This window comes from Desmodus rotundus, chromosome 7, assembly GCF_022682495.2.
Source record: "Desmodus rotundus isolate HL8 chromosome 7, HLdesRot8A.1, whole genome shotgun sequence".
Classification (NCBI taxonomy): domain Eukaryota; kingdom Metazoa; phylum Chordata; class Mammalia; order Chiroptera; family Phyllostomidae; genus Desmodus; species Desmodus rotundus.
Window position 1 is genome coordinate 11,014,044 of NC_071393.1, and position 20,894 is coordinate 11,034,937.

The 20,894-nt window shown below is 42.0% G+C and overlaps 1 protein-coding gene across 2 annotated transcripts in view; it reads right to left on the reverse strand.

The window, feature by feature from the left end:
* The window catches only part of SPPL3 (signal peptide peptidase like 3), a 71,200-nt gene that overhangs the window by 12,220 nt on the left and 38,086 nt on the right, over nt 1–20,894 (reverse strand). For both annotated transcript variants that reach the window (XM_053927922.2, XM_024566726.4), the window contains exons 3-6: nt 15,352–15,440; nt 7,275–7,394; nt 6,516–6,594; nt 5,511–5,623 (exon numbers count right to left, since the gene is read on the reverse strand). In XM_053927922.2, coding sequence (XP_053783897.1) covers nt 5,511–5,623; nt 6,516–6,594; nt 7,275–7,394; nt 15,352–15,440 — 401 coding nt within the window. The remainder of the gene's footprint in view (nt 1–5,510; nt 5,624–6,515; nt 6,595–7,274; nt 7,395–15,351; nt 15,441–20,894) is intronic.

Consider the following 20,894-nt stretch of genomic DNA (forward strand, 5'->3'; position numbering starts at 1 on the left):
CTGATAACTGAAAGGGGTGTGGAGACCCACCCACCGGTCAGACCAGCAGAAGGGCAGGCCCCCAGGATTCAATGTATACGCCTCTAACACATGCAGTGCCAGGCCCATTTCAGAACTTTCCTGCTCAATTTACCATTCATCGCTCCTAAGCCAGCAGGAACCTTTATAGGTCCCACGGTCCGAGCATCCGCTCGTCGCTTTAGCGCCCATCTCATGCGTATCCTACACACCCGGGTGGAACCAAACATGGAAAACACTGAGGCTCAGCGACAGAATTTTCTATGTCTCTAGGCTGGCGATTTCCAACCCTTTCCGTCTCACGGCACACCGAAACTACTAAAATTCTGCAGCACACCAAAACATGTATTTTGCCTAGCTGACAAAAAAAAAAAAAAAAGTAATTTTGATTCATTCACATCAGAAAGCTATTGTAGTGTTGGCTGTTGTCTTTTTTTTATTTGACAATCGAAGGGAAAAGGGGCCAGTGCCCCCGAGCCCCTCACTAAACAGGTATTGTATGTTTCCAAAATTCCTGGGGCGAGTCATTACGCCTGCTGTAGCAGACCGGCTGGAAGCCACTGCTCTAGACAGTGCCGTTCCATTCCTAAGCTTGCTTTATTTTACTTTAATTTTTAAAAAAGATTTTATTTATTTTGAGAGAGAGGATAAGGGAGGAAGAAAGAGAGGGAGAGAAACAGCAATCTGTGGTTGCCTCTCGCATGCCCCGCACTGGGGGACCTGGCCCACAACCCAGGCATGTGCCCTGACTGGGAATGGAACCAGTGACCCCTTTGTTCGCAGGCCGGCGCTCAATCCACTGAGCCACACCAGCCAGGGCTATTCCTAACCTTTCGAGCAAAACACTCTGGGTTCATTTTCAACTTACCACAGTCTCTCACTATGTACACTCAATTGCAGCCATTTGGGGGCACTAATCTCTATTGTTACTGAAAACCTTGGTCGCGCTTCCCCACCTCCTCCCCAGTGCCCGTGTAGAACACCGCTTCTGCCTTAACTTAGGTTCCCTTCTCTGAGATGGGTCCAGTCTGTGTAAAGCCGCGTACCCTCAGGCAAAACGTGCACTGAAGGGCGCTGTGCCGCACAGGCTCGGCCTCTGTTCTCAGTTCTCAACCTATTCCTCTCTCCAGCTACGCTGAGCCATAACCTCTGTCCACACCAACCAGGTCTCCCCTGTACTCGAAGATCCAGGTCTGAAGAGGCAGAGTGCACACCTTTTGCCACTTCAGAGAAGGTTCTTAATGTAAGTCTGTTGAATGAATGGCCCAGATGAATACTGCCACAGGCTGTGTTTTATTCCTGAAAACACTCAACCATTCACCTAGTTTTCCTCTTTTTCATTCTTTCACTCATGTAACCCTGAAAAAAAACCTTACCTTCTCTTAGGCAAAAATGAAGGGAGATGGTAGCTTTCCCTTGCTCCACGCTGCGCGAGAAACTGCCAAGACTCTAATAGCTTTACCAACAATCTCACCTTTTGGCTAAATGTAAACGAAGCAACAGTTTTAGGGAAGTAAATGCTTAATCTTAGCCACTTAGGTGTAGTTACTTTCAATTTATTATTCATATAATCTCTGTATCACCTTGTCTTCCACAACCAGTAGGGCCAAGGACAAAGACAATGACACCAAACTGAGCTTAAATGGTCCTGAAGAGGGTTATGTAACCTGTGAAGTCTTTGCCTGCTTCTAAGATCGCTAGATAGCTAAGCCCTAGGGGACTAAGCACCGGAGTCTAGAATTTTATAACAAAAACATCAATTGCTAGATTTCTGGCACTGAACATTTTCTAACCACAGCTTAGCAGCAAGTGCTGTAGAGTGAGGGGCTGGGCTGGACATGTGTTAAGACTCTTCTACTCCCTGAAATGGTCAGAGAACGCAGACTGCGAACTTGGTTGAGTGATCCTTGAACATCAGGTGTGTGTGCACAAGATTCATCAGCCTTTAGCCTAACACAGCACACTACCTATCAGTCAAATCCTTGCAAGCAGGGTGTGCAACCTGCAGCCCACGGGCGGCATGCGCCCCAGGATGGCTAAGAATGCAGCCCCACACAAAACCGCAAACTTACTTGAAACACTGAGATTTTTTTTGTGATTACATGTTGCTATGTATTAATGTGTAGCCCAAGACAACTCTTGTTCCAGTGTGGCCCAGAGCGCCAAAAGCTTGGACACCCCTGCAAAACTTTCCCAAATTTAAAAGGTTAATTAACCAGATGAAACAGCAGAACAGATTTTTAAAAGCTCTAGGTTTAGTTTAAGAAAACTCTGAAGCTCCTTCTTAGCATTAACGTTTCTTGTTATAACCCTGAAAACACACTTCATGCCCAGCCCTACAACAGCCACATGTATTCACTCTAAATTAACTTCAAAGAATACACTTTAATTAAGAAACACTCATTTACAAAAAGACTTCTACTACCAAGCCACTGCCTACAAGATGACTTCTGATTCTGCAGAGAATCTGGCAAGGTAACTTTTCCATCAGAGAAGAACATAAAAGACCACGGCTAGAAAACGACATGTTTTCTAACAGCAGAGAACAGGTCAAACACACATCAACCACCATCTGAAAAACGAACAACGGAAAAGCGCAAAGGCGCTCCCTCCTTTTTCTGAGGGAGGGCTCTACTTGTTCACGAGGACGGTTTACCCAGTGCAGACTGGTGGGAAGAAGATATCCTTGGACAGATAAACACCGGGACGTAATAATGACAGAAAGTGATGTGAAAGTCTCCTAGTTAGGACCAGTTAAGGTTTATGGGAACCTCACTGAACAGTCAAAGAAATTTCAATCACTAGCTGATTTTAAAATGGAAATGTATTTTGGGTAGTGGTCACTGGGAAAACAGTCTGTCCCTTGTTGCCAATTTTCTATCGACTCTATAGTTTCTGTAAAGAATGCTGTAGTGGAATGCACCCTTCGGTACCTCCGTCCATCTTACGGAGAGCTGCTTATCCCACTTTTCCTTCAGTAAGTCTAAGCAGCACACTCCCACCCCCCACCTGCAGAAGTACATACAACGGAGAAAATTCTGACTTGCTCTAAAATATGTTTCGGGCTGTTAAGAATCAGTTTACCTTGAAGAGAACGTCATCGTCCACTTGCCAACCTTTTCTGTTTTAGTGACACACTGCTAGTAAATGGGTATTTTTTCCCCTACACAATGCTTGGGTAGGTAGGGATAAGAGCAGAAAGAACAGACTGCTTGTTGTTTTTGAGAGATATCTGATCTTTTTTGGGTAAGCAGTTTAGTAAACTTAAAACCCTTAGTGAAACCTGTAAATAGTCATGTGTGCCTGGACACACGAATGAAGAGTTCCATGAAAGTGGAGCCATGGAAGTTAGTAGTGGGGTTACAGAGAACCTCAGAACACCAGGCACTAAGAGACTTCAAGGTCCTTTAAGCATCATCTGCCACCATATGGACTGGGAGTCCGCTAGCATGGAGACCAAACAGTCCTGGTCTGGTGATTATTTTATATTTACTCTAGTTAAATACGCAGCACCTTGTCTCACTTCACCCAACACTTGTGCAGGTGGAGCTAAGTGTGCCCAACTTATACCTGTGCTATTTTTAGTTAAATCATTCTGCCACAAAAACCAAAAGTTCATCTCAGGAAAGGTCACACATACCTACCACTCTATCACTCTCAGTAACAAGTATATATAAAATAGGCCTTACCCTTCTACCACAAGCTGGGCAAGCAACTTGGGTGACTTCAGATGTAATGTCTGTTTTCAACTCTATCAATCTCCAGAAGCACTGAAGTACGTAACACCAATTCGTAAGTACCAAAAGCATTCATACTTGATTTAGAAAATTTAGCAGTACAGACAACCACTTACAAATTTTAAATACTGTACCTCAAAATGCTTATATACCCAGTGTGCGCTCAAGTCCTGAAGCACACGATCACAGTGCATTTTTTTATAAGGCAATGTACGATGCTAAAATAAGACCGAAGCCGTCAGGATCAGCGAAGGTGAGTCACTGCAGGGTCCAGACCCGGGTGACGTGCACACTGCCTCCTGTTCTGAGTCAGGAAAGGTCTGTACGTGAGTCCAAGGGCCACCCAGATCTGCAGCAGCAAGGAACTGCTTTTGACTCGGACTACGTGGTACATGGCAGGCACTCCAAAACAGCACTGAACAACAACTACGACGACAAATGTATAAAAACAAATGACATATCCGAAGTTGTAAATATGTTTAAAATTGTTAAGGCTCTCGAGCAGTAAAATCGAGAGTTGTTCTTTGACGTACAGTTCTATGAATTCTGACAGACCTGTGGAGCCACCACCGCCCTCGGTGTATGGAAAAGCTGGGTCGCCCCATAAAATCCTGGTGTCGTTTCTTTATAGTCACGCCCTCCTCTCCACATAACCGCTGATGTATTTATTCTCCACCAAAAAATATATTTAAAAACAAGGACACCATGTTTCGTATGTTTTTAAGTGCTTTTTCAATATGTTTTACCTTTGATTAAAGTAACAAATACCACCTTGGCCAGTGTGGCTTGGTTGGAACTTCGTCCCATAAACCAGGCTGCAGGTTAGCTTCCCAGTCAGGGCACACGCCTAGGGTGCAGGTTTGGTCCCTGGTCACGGTGTGTGTAAGAGGCAACCGATAGATGTTTCTCTCTCACATTGATGTTTTGATGTTTTTCTCCCTCTCTCCCCACCTCCCTTCCCCCCTCTCTCTAGGGTCAATGAGCATGTCCTCGGGTAAAGATTAAAAAAAAGAAACCATTTAAATATAATTTTACAGAGCTTGCAATCCATTCTACAGTTTGTTCCCTAATAAGATGCAGCTTCTTAAGAGTTTTTCACTAATTATCTTGATGAATATAAATTTTAAATTCTCCCACTGGTTAACTCAATGAGAAAAATAATCTCTTGAAACAGAAGGATAAGGGTTTTTTTTAGCTTTCCTTAGGGTTTAAAATTTCTTCTTTATTAAAACTACGTTATTGATTCTGGTTTGCAGGGAAAAAAGTTTAAAATCCTTTTTGTTAAATTCCATCCAATTTGACCAGGAGCAGAATATCCTGGGTTTTGAATTGTCCAGAAGCAGCAAATTCAGAGACAGGAAGTAGATTGGTGGATGCCTGGGCCTGGGCGGGGGGCCGGGGGAGTGGCTGTTGGCGGCTGTGAGGTTTGAGGGTGGGGGACAGACGTGCACTACAACTGGCGGTGGCGATGGCGGTGCAGCTCTGCGAGGGTACTGCACCCACTGAGCTGTACGCTGTCAGGTACACTGTATGTGGTGTGTGCATTCTATCTCAGAAAAGCTCTCATTAAAAATATCTTAAAAATGTGAGTGAAAATAATAAACTCAGTGATACATAACACCATCTCTGGATACCTAACACTCAGGGTAATCAGAAGTAGTACGACTAACGCAGAGAGATCAGAGGGAGGACCGCGAAACTTAACTACTTCCAGATGACATCAGAACTCTGACTTTTCACACATCAGTTACTCACCATCCATGAGGAGCCAGTGGCCGGTGAGGACCCAGATGAGGACGAGCATGACGGACAGAGAGAATGACAGCAGCTCCGCAGCAGTGAAACGCCCACAGCAACCAAAGGAGATCCTGGAAAACACGGGACACTTACTGGGCTAACGGGCGATGCATTTTATTCAGTGACCACACTCTCCGTGGCTCGTCGTGACTGAGTTCATCAGGCAATCACCTGGGTACCCAGACATAAAAAACACCCAAACCTCTTCACAGTAGACTACACAGAGCTCAGATGATTATACTTCTGAGCCCATTTGATAATGTACTTTTTATCCCAAATTATCCACACAGGTGTTTAGAAGTTTGAAGTGGCAATATCAATCTTTGGAGATTCTAAGTATAGGGGAAATCCTATTCCTATGAGGAAAACGCTGAGGAAAATTAATAATTCATTTAGCAAAGAAGAATAAATACTTATAAGATAGTAAATCCATTTGCTTATCACTAATTCCTGGGAAAATCAGCTGCCCCCAGTGACTGGCCTCCTAAGTGCGTACAGCTTCTCCGCTAGCAACAGACTTGTCTCCACGGAGCGGAGCGAGGGCTTTAGGAGGTAAGGTGTGAGCCCTGGGATTAAACCCAAGCGACTGGTTTAGGTTCCAGGTTACCAAAGATGAAAGGTAAACAATGTCTGAGGCAACCTCTCTTTTCACACCCTATTAACTCACTAGTAGAGGAATGAAAGCCCTGCGTTCAAAGGAAACGTCTCATCTTTCAATAATCTAAGCAGGAAGCAAATACAATGACTCTGACTTCCTAAGATTGGTTTATATTTCGTCTGCTATGAAAAGGTACAAAAGGAAATACTATCTTCCAGTTTCAAAAATCAAACACCTCACTTCCCAGTTTTCGGGCATTTTTGGTGCTCCAGTCAAAACAGGAAGTTTAGACTCCTAATAATGCTAACAAGCGTGAAAGAAAAACATGTAAGTTTATAGTTTAGAGGAAATTGCCAACTCCTTACTTGTTCTGAGGTGAACAGGGTCTTGTTAAATACTGGCACATCGGGAGAAGAAGAAAAGCAAAAGCTATCGTTGCAAGAACTACAGAAAAAAAAAATGCATGGTTAAATTTTGTTGTGGCTTTTTTTAAACATTATTAAAAAAAATGGCATGACTTATGGAAACCATCACTTCCTAGAATACTCTTCTCGAAGTGGATACAATCAAATTAACCAGAGAAGAAAAATACCCGCCTGTAGCACTGCCCAGGTACCCTCTTTAAGAAACCGATTTGAAGGAGGAGGAAGCACAGGCAGTTTCTCCTCCCTCTTGCATCGCAGCAAGGAAAGGCTGACAACGGGCCAGGGCACCGTCTCCCACCACGTCTAGCAGTGTGTTCGCACATTATACATTTCCGTCATTGCTCAGCTTAAGAGCTGAGCAGAGAGCTGATAGCTGACTCATCGCGATTAGCTATCAATGTTTCTATCAGTGGAAACATAAGTAGGGTTTCCGATGACCACGCTCCCCAACTGCACTTCTGGTGACCTACAGCCGAAGTGGCCCTACGGGGGTGTCCCAGAGCTCCTGCGTTCTCAAGCCCCTGGCTCTGATTATGTTGGCATGTGTGCCAGTGGCTCAAGAAGGGTGAGGGGAGGGGAAGCCAAACTTGTGAAGAAAAACTTGATAGATGGCACGATGTACAAATCTTTTTAAAATGATAAAAAAAGGAGAGCACGTTTCCTTTTAGGTTAATGTTAGGAATAGAGAAATTCACTTACCTGCGGTACATATTGTAAAAACTACTTGAACTGAGTCAAAGAAGAAGAACATTACTAGGAGAGAGACAGATGCTCCGATTGGAAGGAACAGGGCCTGGGTAGAGTCAATGGTTTGGATACCTGCGAGAGAGAAAAGGGGGTGTATCAACCACTTGTGTAACGAGCACCATGCCGCGTACTGTAGATACACTGATTCACCGGAATGCAAACAGTTCCAGGGGTTAGCATGTAACACACAGACTACCTAGGCCCCTAAATCTTTCTTTCACAATGAGATGATGAACTCCTTGCTCTCCTCACAGTGCCTTCATTATAGTAGCTACTCAAAAAATACTTGTTGAATTGAGGTGCTAACCACCTGGATAACAGGGGCTAACCCAAAACAAACAAAATCAAGAACATTCAAAGGTAGTAAAAATTCAGATTAATCTATTTGAGTACATTTGTGGTCTTGTGTGTAGGCCTGGTAAAAGAGGTAGTTTAAAGCCATGGACTGAAATTACTGCTCATCATCTGGGGATTTACTGTACCTACGTTCATTCTTCCCCACTGTGGCTAATAGTTGAGGACTGACTTTGGGGGTGGGGGAAGGGGAAGAACAAAACATCTGAAAACAGCAAATCAGAAAAATTACGGGAACATCTTAAGGAACGAATAGCATTTAGCATGGTGGCTCTCCATTCTTGGCTGCTCATCACAATCACCTGGGGAGCTTAAAAAATTACAATGCCCAGGCCCAACCCCAGATTAATTAAAATGAAATCTCGGGGGATTAGTAGACCCAGCTAAAAACTCTCCAAACAATTTTATTTTACACCCAGTGTTGAGAAACATCAATAGAATATTTGGTGGAAAAGGTAAACATGATAACCACTGAATGAACAGACCACTAATTTTATCTTGTGTGTGATCTGCTTCCAATGAACCCTGCTGAGATATCATTAAGTGCATGAGCGGAACTAAAGAAGAAATTTTCATTAGCCGTGTGTCTATTTCTTTTTTGCCAATACCATACTGTTTTGATAATTGTAGATTTGTAGAATAATTTGAAGCCAGGAAGTATGTATGATACCTCTGGGGGGTCTTTTTTCCTCCCCACTCAGGATTGCTTTGGCTGTTTGGAGTCTTTTGACACACAGACCACTGGAACAGAATAGAGAGCCCAGAAATAAACCCACACATATATGGCCAACAAACTTGACAAAGGTGCCAAAAATGTACAATGGAGAATGAACAGCTTCTTTAATAAATGGTGTTGGGAAAATTGGGAAGTCACAAGCAATACCGAGAAACTAGACTGCTGACACCGTAACACAAAAATTAACTAAAAAGTAATTAAATACTTGAATATAAGACCCAAAACAATAAAATACACAGAAGAAAACATAGGCACTAAACTTATGGACCTTGGCCTCAGGTTTTGTGAACCTGATCTCAAGGCAAGGGAAATAAAAGCAAGGATGAATGAGTGAGGCTACAACAAGCTAAAATGTTTATGCACAGCAAAAGAAGTCATCAACAGAAAGGCAACCAACTGAATGGGAGAAGATATTTGCAAGTGATACCTATGATAAGGGATAGATATCCAAATTATATAAAGAACTCACACAATTCAATAACAAAAAAAGTAAAAAAACCAAACATGGGTAGACAACCTGAACAGACAGTTTTTACAAGGAGGACAAGATAGCCCACAGATCCATGAAAAGATGCTCAACTTCACAAGCTAGAAGGGAAATGCACATCAAAACCACAATGAGATACCTATCACCTCACACCTGCTAGAATGCCTATTATCAACAAGACCAGAACTAGCCCTGGCTGGTGTGGCTCAGTGAACTGAGCGCCAGCCTGTGAACCAAAGGGTCCCTGGTTCGATCCCCAGTCAGGGCACATGCCTGGGTGGGCCAGGTCCCCAGCAGGAGTGCATGAGAGGCAACCACACACTGATGTATCTCTTCCTCTCTTTCTCCCTCCCTTTCCCTTTGTCCAAAAATAAATAAAATCTTTAAAACAAACAAAAAAAAAGACAAGAAATAATATTGGAGAGGATGTGGAGAAAAAGGAACCCTCATACACCACTGGTGGGAATATAAATTGCTACAGCCACTATGGAAAACTTTATGGAGGCCCCTCAAAATATTAAGACTGGCGCTACTGTAGTACCCAGCAATTCCTCTTCTGGGTAACTACCCGAAAACCCTGAAAACATGTATGTAAAGATGTATGTACCCCTGTTTAGTGCAGCACTGTGCACAACAGCCAAGACATGGAGACAAGGGAAGTGTCCTCCGGGGGGTGACTGGATGAAGACGATGTGGCACTAATACACAGCCGTAAGGAAGGAGCAAACGCTGCCATCTGCAGCAGCGTGGGTAGACCTTCGGGGTCCCATGTGCTACGTGGAATACGTCAGACAGGGAAGGGCGAGACCGTATGATTTTACTCACACGTGGGAATTAAAACAGAAAGCGACAAGCGAACAAACAAAAACAACCACTCCTACACACAGACAACAGTATCGGGGTTACCTGCGGGAAAGCGGGGTGGGGAGAGGAGGAAGAGGGTGACTGGGTCACAGGTACAGTGACGGAAGGAGACCCGGTGCCTGTGTGACGAGCACACAGTGCAGTATACAGATGACAATCAGAGCTGCACCCCCAAGCTTATCAGTTATTTACCATAACAAATGTGTTTTTAGTATAAAGAAATAGTACTAGTAAAAGCCTCTCCACTAAATGAAGGCTAGGAATAAAATATGCAGCCAAGATGAACACAGCCAGACACAAAAGACTGCAATCGTGAACCAACATTTACAACTTGCTCTTCAGTATTTAAATTTACCTGTCCCCGAAGGAGCTATTTAGAAATTTTGGTGAAATATTAAATATTTTTACAATACAAAAGTTGCTTCTCACTGGCTGGGTAGATGGGTCGAATTACTCTCTCAGGAATGGGGCAATTCAACTCCGGAACAACAATCTACAGGTCCAGACAGACAGACGGTCTGAGAGAGGCCTGCCCCGAATCTCAGAGAGACCCGTACAGCGTGGCCCTGAGTCATGGGTTGTGTGTGTGTGTGTGTGTGTCTTACCTTACAGAGTCCTATGGACATTTATGAGACAAAACTATGAAATCTCTCAATTTCTCTTAGTTTTTTTAAAAGACTTTATTTTTAGACAGAAGAGGACACAGGGAGGTAAGAGAGGGAGAAAAACACCGATGATCAGTTGCCTCTCGTACGTGCCTTCTGTGCCCCAACTGAGGCATGGGCCCTGACCAGGAACTGAACCTTTCACTTTGCAGGACGACACCCAACCAAATGAGCTCCGCCAATCGGGGCTCACTTCGTTTCTGAGAGTTCTACAATAGTTCAAAGAAGAACTAGAGGGAACTGCAGAATTTCAGGTGCCTTTCACACCAGAAAATAATGATTTTTCAAATGAGTGATTTTTATCACATGGTTAAGAAACAAAGCTTTTAAAAAACTCTGTAAATGTTAAAATACACCCCCTCTCCTGTAAAACGAAGCATCAGAGCCTGCAGATTAATTACACTGCATTTGTTTACAATAAGTCTGAATGTTAGAAATTCACTCTCCAACCAAAACGTAGAGTGGAATACAAAGACCCCTTCTAGAATATGAGACGGAACACACAGACTTGTTTTCTGAAAGCACAGGTTTTAAACCAGGGATATTACGGCTTCCGTTAGTTTTACAGACCGGTGCCGGACAGAGCTCACCAGACAGCGATGTCACAAGGCCTGCAATATGCTACCTAAACCAACGCACACAACTTCAACACTGCACGTCCTAGGGGTCTGGGGAAAATGGTCCTGAAGGGGAGGAACTATTAATTAGAAATTTTAGCCAAAATCCAGTGACTTAAAAAAAAAGCAAAGCCAACAGAGCAGCCATAATTGGGAGAACTTCAGTGCAGCTGCACGATCTTTAAGGCCAAAATCAACATAAGGAAAAGGCATTATGACAGAATTAAAAATTATGTACAGAGACACTATTTGCAGCATTCACTGGGCGTGGCTACAAACTAATTATATGGCCATGAAACAGACACTGGACAATACACCGGTGTTGCTGATAATTGTTAAGAAAGTACTGATTTTGTACCCTCATGAGAGAGGCATGCTTTTAACCAAGTATTTGACTGAACACCTATTATACAGTCGGCAACATGAGGAATTTTTAAAAGTCACTTCCAGATCCTACAAAGTTTAGAATCTAGGTGGGGAAATAACTGTATCTCTATTAGTAAAGAGAACTTCAACTGTACATCTCTGTCAATCTTCGTAGTTCAAAAAATTATATGGGAAACGCAGTAAAGGACTTCCAAATGTTATGTGATGGGGGGGTTGGGGGAGCTTTAACAAAACCACTTAATACAAATTAAACGAAGGACTGATATGCCAGGGTTAAAATCTCTGTGTGTGGATTTCTTGGGGCAGATGCAGTGATGAAACGGAAGTTCGAGCAAGATCAGAGAAAATCAAAGAGGACTTCGAGGGACCCCTCTGTGCCCGGACTCCTGCCAGGGTGAAACACAGTGCACGTACGGAGAAGTATGTGAGACAGGTGTAGGGCGCGGTGATTCATGACGTAGCTAATACCACCCAGGTCGAGACACAGAACCTTGCCAACCTCAGAAGTCTCTGTTGTGTCCCTCCTAGTCACTACTTCCTCTCTTTCCTCCAAAGCAGTGGTCCCCAACCTTTTTGGCACCAGGGACTGGTTTTCATGGAAGACAATTTTTCCACGACGGGGTGGGTGGTGGGTGGTGGGTGGATGGTTTTGCCATGATTCAAATGCATTACATTCAAGCTCACCTCCTGCTGTGTGGCCCCATTCCTAACAGGCCTGGACCAGTACGGGCCCACACCCTGCTCCAAAGGGTTAGCCGCCTTTTATTATACTTCTTTGCTTTACTTTATATGTTTTTTTATCCAAGTATGCACTTTAAAATACTAATATGAATTTATTTTGCCTGTTTTTTTAAACTCACTATACACATGAAATTATGTAGTATTTAGTTTTTTTCTGTCTGGCTTCTTTCACTCAACAATGTGCTCTTACGAATAGCTGTAGTTCACTCATTTTCATGTCTTGATTCTTACTTGTTTTGGGAGCAGGCAACTGCAACCTTTAAGAGATCTCTCTCTCCTACTCACTTTCTCCTTCAATCAGGTCAAAACAGTCTTGCCAAAATCTTAACATACTCCCTTTTCATACTCCCAAAATTCATACTCCCTTTTCTTAGAACTTTCCCCCTATTCCTAGAAATGCGATCATCGAGGACTTCAATCTCTTTAGCACCTACACAATCTCTTGTATTTCCCTGTCCATCTTTCAGGCTATTTCTTTGATTTTTGATAAATGCATCCCCTTCTCCCTGCCATCCCTTCGATCTGGAGTGGTATCTTGTTCCATGATCAAGTACTGACCTCCGCAACGCGGCCTTCTCCTTCGTTATGTTGATCCTGATTATATGGGAGTGAACTGCATTCAGCCTAATCTGTGCTTAGCTTGTTGGTATCCATGGCCCAGATTAGGCACTGAAGAAATATATTTGTTGAGGATAATTCAGCACAGCATGGGAGGGAGATTTTAGGAAATACCCATTTAAATAATCACATAGTACTCTTTTAAAAAATTATTTATTTTTAGTGAGAGGAAAAGGGAGGAAGAGAGGGAGAGAAACATTGATGTATGAGATACATCAATCAGTTGCCTCTCGTGCGCCTCCCACTGGGGACCTGGCCCAAAACCCAGGCATGTGCCCTGACTGGGAATCAAACTAGCGACCCTTTCATTTGCAGGCCAGCGCTCAATCCACACTAGCCAGGACTAGTATTCTTTATACACTGATTAAGAAAGAGAAATTTAAAAAGTGATGTTCCAGGTAACTTCCACTTCATGGACTGACTCAACCACTTATTTGAGGATAAAACTATACTTACTTGTATTTCTCTTAGGTTTCTGTGATGTAGTATATATAAGAGATTTATAATCTGGTTTAAGTACATCATTTGTGTACATGCAATATAACACGGAACTTTTAAAGGAATCAAGAGTATAAAGTGATTTGCCTGACTGGTATGGCTCAGTGGGTTGGGCTTCATCCCGCAAACCAAAAGGTCACAGGTACAATTCCTGGTCAGGGCACATGCCAGAGTTGCGGACCAGGTCCCTGGCTGGGGTGTGCAAGAGGCAGCGGATCAATGTGTTTCTCTCACACATTGATGTTTCTCTCCCTCCACTCCCTTCTCTCTAAAAATAAATTTAAAAAAAATTTTTTTAAAGAGTATAAAGTGATTTGGCTTAAAATTTTGATAGACAATAAACTGCTGTGCAATAATTTAACTTGAAAATCAGATCCTGACACTGGGTTTTACCTGGTGCCGGTAATCCACAGGTATAGTATTTTACCTCATACAAGGTCCTACGTCCTAAGTTTAAGAAAAAACTCATTATTTAACTGATTCTACTTACTGCATCTATCATGCCCACTAACACTGCTGGAGACAACACATTTAACTGGGTGAAAGCTGGGCAAGTACAGTTTCACTGATGGGATAATATAATAACCAGGGAAAATGAAACAGATATTAAGTGATCGCCAATTTAACTTCCAAGATCCTCCATGATATTCCATCTAATTTTACATTAGATGCCGAGTGTGTCCTCCATGTTTGGGGGCGATGCCCACTCTAAAGGCACGCTCGTTCTCCCCTCTGTGTCTGTTACTACGTTCTTCCCACCTGGAATGATGAATTCTCCACCAATCCAAGTTCACTGTCTCAAGTCAAACTCCACCTTCTCTAGGAAACAAAGTCCCTTACTAACCTGACCCTCCATTGCTCACCCTGACTTGCTTTTTCTCTTTTCTCTTTGCACATGGATGTCGAAATGACTTCATCGGTAGTGCTGACTCTGACCTGCTGAGAGTAGATGCTGCTCAGAAGGGTTCTGAGGCTATGTTAAGGTATCTCCTGTAGGAGTAGGATGGGAAGTGATACTTTTTATGTCTGTCTTAGCGGTTTATGAACACCTCGGAAAGTATTTTGGTCACACTGCCCATGTGACAGCTTGGAACCAGCTCTTGTACTTTTGCATCTTTCAATATACCTAACAGATTGCCAAGTGTGTAGTAAGTATCCAATATCAATCTCTTAATTCAAAGCAATTCTCCTTGTTTCTAATTTAATTCTCTTTTTATAATAAGCACTACCAAATTTTTATAACTATATTGAGGTATAATATATAAAATTCACCCATTCTAAGTGGATAATTCAATAATTTTTTGGTGGCAAATTTACCAAGTGTGAAACCATCACCTTGAAAAGATTCCCTCCTGCCCATTTATACTTAATTCTTCTTCCCATCCCTAGGCCCGGCCAACCACTAATCTCTCTCTATGTATTTGCCTTTTGGGAAATTTCACGTAAATGGATTCATACAACATGTATTCTTTCCTGTCTGCCTTCTTTACTTAACCCAGTACTTTAAGGCTTGTCTGTGTCACGGCATGTACCTCACTCTCTGTAATGCTGAACAGCATTCCATATGTAGACAGACCCTATTTGTTTATTCATTCGCTAGCTTAGGGATCTTTGAGTTGCTTCTACTTTTTGGCTATTATGAATAATGCTGCTGAATTATTTGCCATATAGCACACTTTTGTTTTTTTAAACGTGTTCTTGTAAATTCTAATTATCAGTAGAGATATAGCACTTAGTTTTGCAAGTACTTCAAGCAGTTATCTTTAAGTCACTGAATGAATTAATTTATGATCAACACATATAAAATGATCAGCCTCGACAAGTACTTAAATGAAGTCATAAACAGGCAGATACTATAAAGAACCCTCAGTAGCAAGCTTTTAAGGCATGACTTAAAAGCAGTACACAAAGAATCAGTAGTTCAGATTCAAAACAAAGAATTTAACAAGTTGGACAGAATAGATTCTATTACACCACATAAATTTTGAACCCAGTGAATTAGCTGGGGTTATAGAGTCAAAACAATTACATGTATGAAGTTAATTGACATAAAGTGCCTTACTATTATTGCTGCTGTTGCCATTGAAAGACCCGGAAGAATTGCTACTGTCTTTCTCTTTATCTTGATTTTCAAAGTCCATATTAAGGGACCTGTGGAAAAAATCATATAGGTAAGTTTTAGTTTTGCTGAGGAAAAAAGTTAGTTAGAGAACTCAGTAACAAAACAATATTTTAAAATGCTAAGGTATCATGATAGAAACGAAGGTCATTTCTGAACAACTCTGCAAAATAGTTCTTGCCACATTTCAAAAACAATCTACATTCCTTCCAGTATGTCAGAGTTCAAGAGTTTTAAAAGCATTCCACTGTAGCTGTATCTTCCAGCACATCCTTAATTACTTCCTTATGTTATAAATACCTAGAAGCAGAAATGCTGGGTCAAAGGGCAAGCACAATTTTGAGACACTTACATACTGCACAACTACTTCCAGAAGGGCTGGACCAAGTTACTCTGATAGCAGCATATGGAAAGTCCTTGTTTCTCTGTACCTTGTCGGCTTTCGTTCAACAACAAATAGCTGCTTTTCTACTATATCTAGACTGTTCCAGGTACGGAGAGGCAATAAATGTGAATAAAACGGGCTTTACGCTGAAAAAGAGGGAGACTGACAATAAACAAGAAAAGTTAAATATATGGTTTATTAATAGAAAGAGCTAAGGGAAAGGGCAGGAAATGAAGAGATTAGGTTTGAAACTTTAAATAGGGTGGGCAGGGAAGGCCTCGCTAGCGTGACTTCTGAGTTAAGACCTGAAGGAAGTCGTCACTGTCAACCTGGGGGACTAAAAATGCTGTTTCAATCCAGAATTCTTCAACTCTGAACAATTTTATGTACATGAACTTGCCCACTTCTTTACATAACGCATCAGTTAATTAGGTTCTTTGTAAATTTAGAACACCAGTTTGTCAAGACAAAGCCCACTTGTGAGAGCAAATGGAGGGGAAGTAGCCCTGGAGCTGAGGAACAGCTTTGATTTCGGCAGAATGTGCGATTCCACGGCCTTCCGATCACGTCTGCACTGCTCTGCAATCTCGTGTTTCTCTTGCTCCGTGTCAAGGCTCTCCCCTTCGGGTGTCTGGGCTTGCGCAGCTGCTGCCGCTTAAGCATGCTTCGGTGAAATGTCTGGGGATTTTCACTGTACCGCTGACACCAATTTCAGTGGAGATTGCAATGATAAGTTTCTGTTGTGTTCTACAAGGAGGAACTCGATTAAGGGACAGAGGTCCAGTCACAAGTAGCAAGGCATTACTCAGCTCCTTCAGGAAAACCACCCTTTTGCCTCTGGCGCCCAGTGAGGTCAATCAGAATGGCCCCTGGAGTGATGCTGGCCCGCAGTTCCTCACATGCTGACTGAAGGGCTTCTTGCCATGGCTCAACAGCTTTTGAGGAACATCTTTAGTAGGATAGCATCTAGGCATTTTGCAAAGTTTAACCACTCAGGTACCACCATTCTTGTAACTACCAGGTGGTTTTGTAACAGTAGCAAGAACATTTTCCTTTTTCTTTTCAGTCCTGGATTTAGCTGTGGAATATTTCCTCTTGTACGTGGCGTTTCGGGAATACATAGCATACCTGCCAGTTCCTCTGACTAGGACAGGGTTTAGGCTGCAGTGAGGCTGCCCCTTCTTGGGCGTCTTGGCCTTGAGGTGACCCTTCTTAACCTTGCCGCCAGCATCAGCCTTCTTGGCTTCAGGTTTTTTCTCCTTAGTATCCGACTTCTCGGTTTTTTCACTCGTCATCTTGCAAGATGGGAAGGAACCCATTTATTTTTTTTCTTTGTGAACTACCTGTTCAAGTCCTTAGTGCATATCCTATGTTCCTTTAAAGGAGGGGTTTGTGGGAGTCCACGTGTTGAAAAGAACTTCCTGTGGAGACGGAAATGTTCTGCATCTACAGTGACCAATGTGGTAGACATTAGCCACACGAACACTTGAAAAATGTGGGAATCCAACTGAGGTACTGAATTCTATGTTATTTAACTTTAACTAATTTGAAAGCTAAAACTATAATACTCTTACCTGAAAACAGAAGTAAATCTTTGTGACCTTGGATTTGTTCAAGCCATTGTATCACTGCTGAGTTCCATTTGTATTGAGAGGGGGGGTACTAAAATCTTCAGCTACATTTGTGGATTTATTTCTCTTTGAAGTTCTATCAGCTTTTGTTTCAAGCATTTTGAAGATCTTTTAATAGATGCATAAACATTTGGGATTATTTTATCTTGTTCCTTAATTGATCCCTGTATCATTATGAAACAACCTTCTTTGTAGTAGTATTTCTTGCTCTGAAAGTTGCTTTGTCCGATATTAATACAGGCACTCCAGCTTTCTTTTCATGAGTATAAGCAAGGTTATCTTTCCCCAATCTTTCACTTTAAGTCTTTTTTTCTGGCTTTATATCTATAGCATATAATTGGATCTTGCTTTAAAAAAAACAAAATCCTCACCTGGGGATATATTTATTGCTTGGGGTGGGGGCAGGGGGAGAAGAGAGAGAGAAACATCAACCAGTTGCCTCACATACATGCCCTGACTGGGGACTGAACCAGCAACCTTTTGGTATATGGGACGACCCTCCAATCGACAATCAGGGCTGAATCTTACTTTTCAATTCAATCTGAAAATTGCCACCTTTTAATTGGGGGATGTTTAAGCCCATTTCATTTATGAGATTATTGCCACGATTAGGTTTGATGCTACTGTGTTGCTATTTGTTTTGTATGTCATGTATTTTTGGGGGTTCCCATTTATCTGTCTTTTTTTATATTGACACAAATTTTTTTTAATGATTTTGTTATCCTGTTAGCTATAACTCTTAATTTCCAGTGGTTGTTACAAAGTCTACAGCATACATTTTTAACCCACAAGTCTACCTTCAAGGTACAGCATGCTACTTCACGTGCAGCTGACAAACTTTACAGTAGCTACATTTACCTTTCCCTCTTAACCTCTGTGCTACTGATGCCATGCATTTTACATGTCACACTGTAAACGCCACCATTTTTGTTTATACAATTATTTTTAAACAGTGTTAAATATGAAAGAGCCTTTAATGTTTATCAGTGTAATACCATTTCTTGATCTTCATTCCCTTGTGTAGCTCCAGCTTCCAACTGACACCATTTTTAATCTGCTTGAAGTACGTATGTCCTTTAACGTTTCTCGTAGTGCAGGTCAGTTGGTGATGCATTCTGCCAGGGTTTGTGTGTGTGAATACACCTTCACCTTGTCGTCGTGTCTGGAGGGTATTTTTGCTATGGAATTCTGTTGGCGGTTTTTCTGTCTGCGCTGTAAAGCTGCTGTTCCACTGTCTTGTCACCTGTACTGCTGTCAACGAGAAATCTGATGTCCATCCTTGTCTTTGTCCCTGTGTACAGAACACATCTGGCCCCTGCCCCTTCTTTCCCTGGCTGCTTTTTAGATTTTCAATCTTCTCACTGGTTTTGAGCAATCTGATTATGAAGTGCCTCGGTGTAGTTTTCTCCGTGTGTCTTGTGTCTGGAGGTCATAGACCTTCTTAGATCTGTGGGTTAGTTTTCTTTTCAAGCGCGAAAAGATTTTGGCCATTCTTTCTTCAAGTATTTTCCTGTCCCTCCCTTTCTTCTCCTTTCAGCGACTCCAGTGACCCATGCATTAGGCCACTGGAGGTTGCTGTATGATGTTTGATAGCTCAAAAATACTCTTTTCATTAACATTTTTTCCTATTTCATTTTGTATAGTTTCTATTGTTATGCCTTCAACGTCATGAATCTTCTCTTCCGCAACATCTACTTGATGATAATTCCATCCAGTGTATTTTTTTTTTAATCTCAGATATTATTTTCATCTCCATAAGTTTGATCTGGGTATTTTAAAATATCTACCTACCTTTCTGTATATGTGTAATACAATTATACTATCTGTTTTCATGTACCTCTCTGCTAAGTCTAACAACTGTGTCAACTCTGGGTTGGTTTTGATTGACTGCGCTCATCACTGGTTATGTTTTCCTTCCTCTTTGTTACCTGGTAATCTTTGCTGACCAGACATTTTGAGTGTTACTTTGTCTCAATATTTTTATGCACCCTGGCCTGGTAGCTCAGTCGGTTAGTGTCCCGATATGCCCAGGCTGCGGGCTTGATGCCCAGTCAGGGCACACAGAAGAATGAATGAATGAATGAATGAATGAATAGTGTGACAATAAAACAATGTTTCTTTCTCTCCCTCTTCCTCCCCCTCTCCTATCCCCTTCATCTTTCTAATATCAATCAAAAATAAGTTAAAAAAATATTTTTATATTGCTACTGGCTTCTTGATTTAAAAAAAAAAGATTTTACTTATTTATTTCTAGAGAGAGAGGAAGGGAGGGAGGAAGAGAGGGAGAGAAACATCAATGTGTGCTTGCACGCCTTGCTGGGGACCTGACCCAGGTATGTGCCCTGACTGGGAACTGAACCTGCGACCCTTAGGTTCACAGGCTGGCACTCAATCCACTGAGCCACACCAGCCAGGGCGATATTTTTATAATACTACAAATCATCCTGAGCTTTGTTCTGGGATGCTGTTATTTGGAAATAGTTTAATTTGTCCAAGCCTTGCTTTTATGATTTATTAGGCAGGTCTGAAACAGTGTTCAGTCTTGGGTAATTATCCGCTACCACTGAAGCAGGACCTTTCTGAACACATTCCCAATGCCGCATGAATTATAAACTTTTTCCATTCTGGCTCATGGGAACAGGTACTTGCCCTTCAATACTTACCTTATTCCTTCCTCAGTCTGAAGTCGTTCCCTCCCAGGCACACACTGACCCACACTGACAAACGCTCAAAGGGCCCACAGGCAGGCCTCTTTCGTGTTCTGACTATTTGATTCTAGCTGCCTCAGCCTCTCTGGACCCTCAGCTCTGTCTCCTTGACTTAGGCAATCTTTCTCCCTGTACCACAACCCAAATACAATCTTTAATATTTGTCTTGTTTATTTTTGACAAAAAAAAACCCTGTATACAGATGGTTTCCGACTTTATGGTGGTTCAACTTACAATTTTTCAACTTTACAATGGTGCAAAAGTGAAACATTCAGTAAAAACCAGCTGTTCTCCAGCCTCATCAGAAGACAGATATTGCTGAGCTGGTTGCTGTCACATCTCCATCAACCAGCAACTAATTTTAGTTCAATGCTTCGACCACTCTTCAGGCCCACATTTGCAACTGTGTATGTTAATGGCGCATACCCATACAAACATTCTGCTTTCACTTTCAGTACAACATTCAATAAATTACACGAGATAGTAAATGCCTACTATAAAACAGGCTCTGTATTAGATGATTTTGCCTAACTGCAGACTAGCGTAAGTGTTCTGAGCACATTTTAGGCAAGCTAGGTAAGCTATGAGGTTTGGTAGTTAGGTGTGTTAAATTCATTTATGACTTACAATATTTTCAACTTACGATGAGTTTATCGGGACATAACCCCATCATAAGTCAAAAAGCATCTGTATATTTAAGGCATACAACATGATGTTTTCATATATGTATACACTGTGAAATGATTACCACAATCAAACTAA